Source organism: Macadamia integrifolia, unplaced genomic scaffold (assembly GCF_013358625.1).
Source record: "Macadamia integrifolia cultivar HAES 741 unplaced genomic scaffold, SCU_Mint_v3 scaffold289, whole genome shotgun sequence".
Lineage (NCBI taxonomy): Eukaryota > Viridiplantae > Streptophyta > Magnoliopsida > Proteales > Proteaceae > Macadamia > Macadamia integrifolia.
In genome coordinates, this window is record NW_024869034.1 from 37,333 (window position 1) to 47,432 (window position 10,100).

A 10,100-nucleotide genomic window follows, 5' to 3' on the forward strand; every position below is an offset into this window, starting at 1 on the left:
AAAAAAAAAAAATGAAACAACCTAATGGGCAAAACTCATACCTGAAGAACTGAAACAAAAAAGAAATAGTGAAGAGAAGTTCCATTTCTCCCACTATCAAGTATCAATGAGAACAGACAGAGTGCTTCTAGCTGTACCTTAGATTAGGTGGTTGATCTTCTTTTTGAATCTGCATTTAATTGATATCTCTGAGCCTCTTTCCAGCCTGTTAGTTTATTCTTTTTTTGTCAGGCATACTATACTTTACTTTTTTGGAGATTCTTGTAATTGTAGACTATGAATTCCAAAAGTGTACCGCTTTTTGCTCTTATTGTTTGGTTTCTTTGTTGGTTTTCTAAATTTCTATCTGGCCATGCAGAGTGGACATATCTGAAGAAAAGTTTTTGGTATACTTTTGGTCATGTTGGGATAGACTGAAGGTATATCATCTTGACCATCCTTTATTTGCCAACACAATTCAAACTTTAAATTCTAAATGGCTTGTTACAATATCAGGTTGATTCAATTATAGAACTCTGGAACTTTTCAACAATTTCAGTTGATCGTTTCATGAAATTTGCATTATTTTCTCAAAATTTCATTTTTTTTTTGTTTTGTTTTTGTATATGCTGTATGCCATGTGAGCTGGGTTACGTGATCTTAGCCCTTATGATATTGCATCTTACATTGAGAAAGTTAGGACGCTTATCTCAGGAAAGAAATTTAGTCTGGGCATGAACTAAGTCTCTTCTAGCAAAGATATTCACCTGAAAAAAAAGGTCTCTAGCAAGGTCCAACATATTGGGTTTCAACCCTGGTTGAGACCGATATTTCGAAGAAACCAGGGAAGTTTTCCTGCAATGGTGGAAACCAAGCACCTCCAGACTGGATTTTTTTTGGTCCGATTTTTTGTGTACATCCTATTTTTGTCATTTCTAACCTATTCAAAGAATTAGTTTCATGAAAAAAAAAAACACCTAAAGTGATACTTGTGGTGTTGACCCAAATTTGCAAGTGTACGTTGATTGAAGCTGTACTACTGCTACATATATAAGTTACTAACTAAAAATGAAAAATAAATCATTAAAACAAACAAAATATAATGTAGATGATGCAAAGCAAATGATAGAAATTATACAAGTACATTGTACAAAAAAATGTATTTGGGGAAAATGGGGTTTACCTTTTTGCTCCAAGAACCTTTCCTTAGATAGATGTACTTTGGTTGTGTAAGATTCAAGTGTAGAATTAAAGATTGGTGGAGAAATTTCAATTTCTTGGTTGATTTCCTATGTTTCCCACCTCTTACAGTAAAAATAAGGGGGGGGGGTCGATTTTTGCAAAATAAGCTTGATTCCCACGAAACAAGCCCTTTTTATAAGGGGCTGGTTAGACAAAAATGGTTGAACCCATCGAAATGGTCAAAATCTGTCAAAATCGGTCGAAATTGGGGACTTTTATGAGTACCAGTGCATTTTGTCTTGTTCCCCCTCGATACGGTCAAAATTTCAGCCATTTTGGTCGAAATGTTGAACCATGGTCTATAGTAACCTTGAAATTCATGGTATTTATACTATATGCATTATTGGTCGACTGAAGATAGGTGCCTCAATTCAATAAAACAATGGACAAGGGGGTTGTGGCCACTTTTGACTCCTCTTGTAACTGATGCGTCTAGTTGACTATCTTCCGATTTCTGCCTAACAAGGTCCTTTGGTAGAATACGCTTAACATGAATTAAAGCCTCCTGCACCCCTAATGACCTATGGTTTTTGTAAACATAGTTGGACTTCAATCATCTGGTTCTCACTTTTGTAACGGCTTTTCTTCTAGGTAGGAAGGACAAGGGTAGAAAACTGTGTGAACTTTTTTATGAGCTTATAGACTTAGATATAGTAAACCATCTTACTGATGAGTAGTAAGAGTGCAAATTTTATGCAGACAGGCTCTGTGCCCATTTTTGGTCAGCCAAAATGAAGCCTCCTTGCTGAAATGATGTTTCTAAAATAGGTCAATCTGGTCAACAACAGGCTAACCCTATGAATTTGACATTTGAGGGAGTTTTTAATCAACATGTTCTCCTGAACATGAAACATATAACAACAGTTTGCTGATTAGGAAGAGGCAGCATGAAACCCATACTTCAGTGATTTGTCACAAAGAAGATGGGTTTGTCAAATCTGTCTAACATATATGCCCATATCGGAGGGGCAAACACAAAAATTTTGTCTGGCAAATCTTATATGTGCTGTGGTTTTCTCTCATTTTTATTTTCTGGACTGCCATACATCTAAATTGTTAAAATAGCCAAATGCTAAGTAACTTTGCAACTTCATCCTTGTTCACCTCATGAGTTGTATAGGGCAGAAAAGGTTCTTACATAGGGGTAAAAAAAGTATATTGAATTGGTGATCTTGATAGGTAGGGTTTAGAGGGAATTGTCATTAGTGTTCTATACGAATAAAGTCATGGTTGCATTTGGTGTATAATTGAAAACATAGGTGTTTATGGTTAGATGATAGATGCAATTCATGACTTCATGTTTATAGTAGTTGGACTTATAAAAGCAGCAAGCTGGGGTAAGGTTTTATTAGAATGATGCAGGATTGATCTAAGGAGCTAAATACTCTGTAGGCATGAGCCTATACCCTAAACTCATGTAAATATGCTAGTAAAGTGGACTAGCAGTTATAATTAAATCAAATGTATTTATATACAAAAAAAGGGGTGAGGTCAAGAAAAACCTTTCTTGTCATGATTTCAGTCGTCCAAAAGAAGCGAATCTAGTTAAATTTTGATATGATGCAATAGTGTTGCAGTGTTGCATATTGGTTTTCCTTGTTGGCAACCTTGGCCACGCGTCAATGATGAGGTGGTCATAGGTGATGTTTGGCTGTGTATGATCACTAAATTATCTTGATAGTGCTCAGAGATGTGTCACATATTGCATGTGTGAAAGTGAAAGTAGTGTGTGAAGGACCCTTTATTAAAAGGGAAGAAATCATTATTTTATACAATGGCAGCACGTTTGAGGGTATTTTCGGAAATCTAAATGAAAGATTTGAGAAGAGACATGTGCATGTAAGTTGTAGATGTGAAGAATGCCTTCCTCTATGGCGACTTAGAAGAGGAGGTGTATATGCAAACTCCTCCTGGCTTTAAGTTCCCTTCAGTTGCAGGAAAGGTGTGTCTTCTCAAGAAGGCTTTGTATGGTCTTAAGCAATCTCTAAAGGCCTGTTTTGAAAGGTTCAGACAGACCATTCTGAAAAATGGCTATTCCCAAAGTCAGGCTGACCACACTTTGTTCACTAAGAGTGGTAGTGGCACCATTATAGCCCTGATTATCTATGTTGATGCCATTGTGGTAACTGGTGATGACAGAGATAAGATAGCCAAGTTGAAGACCTACTTAGCCCAACAGTTTGAAATCAAAGATCTAGGGCCCTTAAAGTACTTCTTGGGGATTGAAGTGTCCAGATCCAAGAAGGGCATAAATATATGCCAAAGGAAGTTCATCCTAGATCTATTAAAAGAAACATGAATGTTAGGCTGCAAACCTACAAGTTCTCCTATTGAGCAGAATCATAAGCTGGGGGAAGATGATGGCCCTACTCTTGATGCAGGGAAATATCAAAGGCTGGTTGGGAAGCTTATCTATTTGTCCTTGACTCGTCCAGACATAACTTATGCAGTGGGGGTGGTGAGTCAGTTTATGCATGCTCCCAAGAGTGGGCACTTGGATGCGGTTTACCGCATTCTCCGGTACTTGAAGTCCTCTCCAGGAAAAGGACTACTTTTTGCTAAGCATAACCAGGGTTTAAAGTATCTCCGATTTTGATACGTATCTTAAATTTAGCCGACCGATATGATACAAACTGGTACGATAAATACCAATACGCACTGATGCACCACCGATACACACCGATACGATATGATATGCACCGATACACATTGATACGTACCGATACTCTATGGAAAATATAAAATCGAGGTGAAATGTACGTTTCGGTATGTATTGGTGAGTATTGGTATGTATTGACTGGTACATACATCGATATGTACCGATACATAGCTCTACGGTCATATAATGGCCAAGGTGGGTATTTTTCAGAAAAACATGATTTTTTGAGGGGCTTTTGTTCCAAAGTTGCTGCTAGCCATATTTCTCTCTAACTAAAGTGGAAATCAAGGTTGGGACAATTACAAACCTTGAATTCTTGGTGCGATACCCTCAATTTAGTGTTTATGCATAATACATGTTATAAATAGCTTTTTTTAACAAATTTTTTATTCAAAAGTGTTTACATAAGTGTTTCCTATCCATTTATATGCATATCTTTAGCGTATCTTTGCATATCTCCGATACGATACGATATCCTCCGATATGTATCTTAATTTTGGCCGACCGATACGGCAACCGATACCAATACTTTAGTCCTTGAGCATAACCACATGAGGATAGAAGGCTTCATTGATGCAGATAGGGCTGACTCAGTCTCTGATAGGAGGTCTACATCAAACTGTTGTAGCACATTTGTAGGTGGAAACCTAGTTACATGGCGGAGCAAGAAACAATCTGTGGTGGTTCGGTCTAGTGCAGAGGAAGAATTTAGAGCCATGGCTCATGGAGTGTGTGAGCTTCTCTGGTTGAGAAGGCTGGTCCAAGAGTTGGGATTTGATACTGAGGCACCTATGAGACTTTATTATGACAACAAGGTTGCCATAAGGTATAGTTCACAACCCTATGCAACATGACAGGACAAAGCACATAGAGGTGGATAGACACTTCATTAAAGAGAAGATTGACACTGGTTACATATGCACACCTTTTGTGAGGACTGGAGATTAGTTGGATGATATTTTCACAAAGGGTCTTCTTCATCATCAGTTCAGTTCTCTACTGTCCAAGCTGGGAATGTATGATATTTATTCTCCAGCTTGAGGGGGAGTGTTAGAGATATGAGTTATGCTTTTGTAAGGGTAGTTTAGTAATTTGTCATGTTATGTTTTATTTTTCTTTTCCTCCTTAGGGAGGTATATGTAATTTCCTTCCTTAGGGAGGTATGTGTAATATCTTGTAAATATATTAGTGAAGTAATAAGTTGGTATTAGTGAGACTTTATTCACAACACACACCATTCAAACATACCATCACTTCTTCTTATTCTTCTTTTTCTTCAACTCTCATCTCATTCTTCCTTATCTACATATTCTAACTGTGCCTTAGCTGCTCTGCTAGAGGACTTTAAAGGTTATTCTACCCTATTCCTAGACCTAATCTGGTGTGGAGTATCTATTTCCCTATATTCTGAGTTATATTTCAGGCCTGTTTTGGGGCCTTGTGTGCTCTACTGGATTCTCTGATTTTGAGGTCAGTTCTATGTTTGGTTGAGAGTTGTTTTGTTATTGGGGTTTGTTTACCTAGGGTGAACCTACTTTACATTGAGTGGTATCAGAGCTATGGCTGGAGAGAACTCCAACCAATATTCCATAGAGGATGTGATGGAGTCTCTCTAAAGAATTATTGAGAGAATGGACATCATGGACCAGAAGTTTGAGGAACTCAAGGAGACTACGGATGTCCAATCAACCACTCAAACTATGGTGACTGCTAACCCTAATGTTTAGAGGAGGATCCCATTGCAACCACAAAGGAATGTACCAGCCCATATGTATGTTGGAGGTGAGGATTTTGATGAGAATGATGAGCACCAATTTCCCTGTGATGATTTGTATAAGGTGAAATTAGGACTGAAGGAGTACAATAGGAAGCATGATCCCCTTTTCTTCCATGACTGGCTGAATGCATTGGACGATTGCTTCCAATGGTTTCAGATGACGGAAGAGAGGAAGGTGCAATTAGATAACACCAAACTTACTGGTGGTGCTAATTTCGTGCCAAGGATAGGTGGAAAGCTGATGAGATTGTTGGGGAAATGCCCACACTCCTAGTATTAAGAGTGGGAGCACCAAGATAAAGATTCAAGTATCAAGACAAGACGAAGACCTCTAGGATAGAGTTGTCCGTGTCATGTAACTGTACCATCTTGATTTATATTGTGCACACACTCATACATTGCATTTCATCATGTTAGATTGACCATAGGTGGAGGTAAACATGATAGAATACCAAGACTTGTGTTTTCTGTGAAAAACACTTGAACCTGAATCAAGGGCATTTTGGGTATTCAAAATGTTGGTATCAGGAGTTGGACCCTTCACAAAAGTTGTAGGAAATCGAGTCACGATTCCAATGCAACTGGATATATATATCGATATGAAAGAATTTTAAAAATTATCGTATCGGTAAGGGCCGATATAGATACGTATCGGCTGATTCGGTACGATACGTATTGATACTTAAAACTCACAAAATATGATACGCCTCGGAGATGAATGAAAGATGGCTTTGAGGACGAAGGATGGGTTGTACGAATGAAAATTATGCCCTTTAGTCTTACTAATGCACCTAGTACATTTATGCATGTGATGACTTAACTGTTACTCACCTTGATTGGAAGTTCCTTGTGGGATACTTTGATGATATATTAATTTATATTTTATAGCAAAGTACAAGATGAACATCTTGAACATTTGAGGCGTGTGATGAGGGTGCTATGGGAAGAGAATTTAAAGAAGCACTCTTTCATATTACCCAAGGTTGTATTCCTTTGATTCATTGTGTTCTCTCAAGGTGTAGAAGCCAACCCCGAGAAGATTAAGAGCATGGTAGATTGGCCTATATCCAAAACTTTGACGGAGGTAAGAAGTTTCCACTGCCTTGTCTTGTTCTATAGACGGTTTATACGTATTTTCAATGCTATCATGGCACCTATCATGGAGTGCACGAAGGGAGGCAAAGCGCCATTCCAATGGACCCCGGATGCAACTAAAGCATTTAAGGTGATCGAACAAAAGATGACAGAGGTCCTAGTGCTTAGGCTACCGAATATTGACCTTATGCTTGAAGAGGCTATCGATGCATCCCATGTTGGGATAGGAGGAGTGCTTATGCAAGCCGGTCATCCAATTGCCTTCTACTGTGAGAAGTTGAATGATGTAAAAAGAAGGTAATCTACTTAGGATTTGGAGTGCTATGCCATTTTACGAATTCTTAAGCATATAAGACACTATTTGATCGGTAAGGAGTTCATAATTTATTCGGACTAGAAGGCACTCAAGTACTTGCATTCCCAAAAGTCCATTAACAATCAGCATGCTAAGTGGATTGCTTATTTGCAAGAGTTTTTAGTTGCCCTGAAGTACAAAGCTGGAAAGGAGAACCAAGTGGCTGATTCACTTAGTCGAAAGGTGCTAATGATGAATACTTTTACTGTACAAAGCACGGGGATAGAACAGATTAAAGACGAGTATGCCAATGATGCTGATTTTGCTGAAATGTTTGAAAATTACAGCAAGGGGTCAAGATGACAAGTATTCCATCCACGATGGGTATCTATTTTTAGGCACACGTCTTTGTATTCCAAATACCTCTTTGAGGCATCACTTGGTTGGAGAACTACATGGGGGAGGAATGGGTGCACACATTGGCAAGGAGTCAAGGATAAGACATTCTGTGGTGGTGGATTTGTACTATTGGCCTCATTTACAAAGGGATGTTCAGCATGTTATTCAACGATGCCGTACTTGCCAACTTGCTAAAGGAGAAAAGAAGAATGCGGGATTTTACACTCCGCTGGCTGGTCCATATGCACCTTGACTAGACATAAGCATGGACTTTGTCCTCGGCTTATCACCTACATGGGAGAGGTAAGATTCTATATTTGTTGTTGTGGATCGTTTTTCTAAGACACATTTCATCCGGTATAGGAAAACACTTGACGCAAGTCACCTAGCCAAGCTCTTCTTCAAAGAGATAGTGTATATACATGGTTTGCTGCAGTCTATTGTATCCGATAGAGATGTGAAGTTTATGAGTTACTTTTGGAAGACTCTATGGTTGAAAACCAACACAATTTTTGAAGTTCTCTACGGCATTCCATCCCCACTTTCTAATTTGAACCTGTTTCACAAAACCCTATTAGGGGTTTGCTATGGACCCACCCAACTAATAAATAACTTAATTAAGTCTGTAATGGCAACCCCGTAAATAGATGGAAGTTTGGACCTCTTTTGGGTAAGGTAATAGCACAAGGGACTCAATGGTAATTCAAACTATTAAGAGAGACCTTTTCTGGAATTTTAAATAAGGAGGGAAATGAAATAAATGAACTCAAAGACAGGGGATTTTGAGTGATTTAATACGAAGCTGTACTTGTAATTAAGAAAAAGGACTCATCCCTTACCTCACAGCAACATAAACCTATGGAAACCCAACTCGAGTTTGATGCAAATAAGTGAGAAGTAACCGAAAGAGCTTATTTTATTGGAAATTAGCCTTGGGTTATGTTATGTAGGTGTGGGGCCTTTGATCCCATAGGTTTTCTTTGTAACAGTCCACTTTAATGGCATAAAATATGGGTAGAAAGTAGGGAAACAAGATTTTTACTTCATTAGTGTAGTTAGAGTCTTGTTTTGGTCAGTTTCTTTCCTTATTTTAGGCCATTTTAATGGGCCTAAAATATGGGTAGAAAGTAGGAAAACGAGATTTTTTACTTCATTAGTTTAGTTAGAGTCCTGTTTTGGGTCAGTTTCTTTCCTTATTTTGGTTTTCTAGTCAGCTTATGTCACCTTATTAGTTAAGGATTGGGTTAGGCCTTTCATTTTTAGTTTTTGAGTTTATTTTTGAGTCTTCTATATAAGTTTGTAAGGGGCTACAGCCTGGTTCACGAATTCGATTAATGAGAATTTGGCTGTTGCCTTTTGCTACTAAGGAGTATGCTGCTGTGAGACTCAGTGAGGAGTAACTCTGGGATTGGAGAGATTCCAACCAAACACGTTGCGGCGAGAAGCCCATGTGCCTACTCTCTATTCTCCCTTCTTAAGGTACTGTTTTGTTACTTTGTTTTATGCAAATCTGCCATTGTTTCTGCTTGTAATTTCTCGATCCTATCACTATAAGGATTGCTGAATTGAAGGTGAATCTCTGTTCCGGTTCAAGTTCTGATTTCAGATTCATCTTCTCCATACTGTTGACTATAAAAACCTGTTTTTAATTTCTTATTCTGTTGGAAAATTAGAATAATCCTATTCATACTAGGAATGCTTGATTTTTATTGCTGGTTATGATTCTGACTTCAGAATTATTCTGTCAACATTGTTAGCTTTCATATTTTGTAATCAATTTCAGATTCTGTTAAGTATTCAATACAATCCTATCCCAAGTATGATTGCATCTCGTAGCCTTGAACCTGAATTCGATTTATCTATTCTGCTGGTTTGTTTGATCTGAAATTAACACTCTTAACTGGTATTCTGCTGGATTAACTAAATCTGTAACCTGTTCTTTGATCAGACTCATAATTTGACGTATTTTTCAGTGTCTTAGTGTCACTAGGATTTCTTGTTATTTTCTTATATACCCGTTGGATCAGTTTGATTCTTTCAGCAAAGGTTTCCCTTTTCAAGAAGATAACTTAACCTGAATTTGGAGTCCATCTGATTGTCTGATTTTATTGCATGAGTTTTCCCCTATTGCTGAACTTTTGTTCCCTATTTTCAATCCTGTTTTGGTAGTGTTTTATTCCTTTAAATCAGTACTACATTAAACGGTCATATTTAAAACATACCATCGCAGACATTTGTGAGTTACCTCTGACATCTGTCAAGTCTGGTGGATGTTCAAGATCTCTCATGGATGACCCTTAGACCAGGGAGCGAGAAGGGTTGAAAAACCCTCTCCTCTTGGCATGGATGTCTGCGAGTTACCTCGGACGTCCGTCATGTCCCCAAATAGAAGACCTAAGATTGTCTTAAAACACTCAACTCAGCTTGGACATCTGTCCCTGATTCACATACGTTTATGAAACAGAGGACATGAGTCCTAAAGGGTTTACACCTAACTAAGGTTTGACTCCGTAACATAATACTGCTTTCATTCAAAAGTAGAGTCCTCTCCTCCCTTCTCATGTCCTAACTCTCCTTCCCATGTCCATCTCCTCTCCGACGGTTCCTTCTGCCGGAGCCTCCCCAATCCACTGCACTCTCCATTCCTCCCCGCC

The 10,100-nt window shown here is 38.3% G+C and overlaps 1 protein-coding gene across 6 annotated transcripts in view; it reads left to right on the forward strand.

Moving 5' to 3' along the window:
• The window catches only part of LOC122067403 (folylpolyglutamate synthase-like), a 74,288-nt gene that overhangs the window by 28,505 nt on the left and 35,683 nt on the right, over nucleotides 1-10,100 (forward strand). For all 6 annotated transcript variants that reach the window (XM_042631239.1, XM_042631238.1, XM_042631240.1 and 3 more), the window contains one exon: nucleotides 359-419. In XM_042631239.1, the coding sequence (XP_042487173.1) occupies nucleotides 359-419 (61 nt within the window). The remainder of the gene's footprint in view (nucleotides 1-358; nucleotides 420-10,100) is intronic.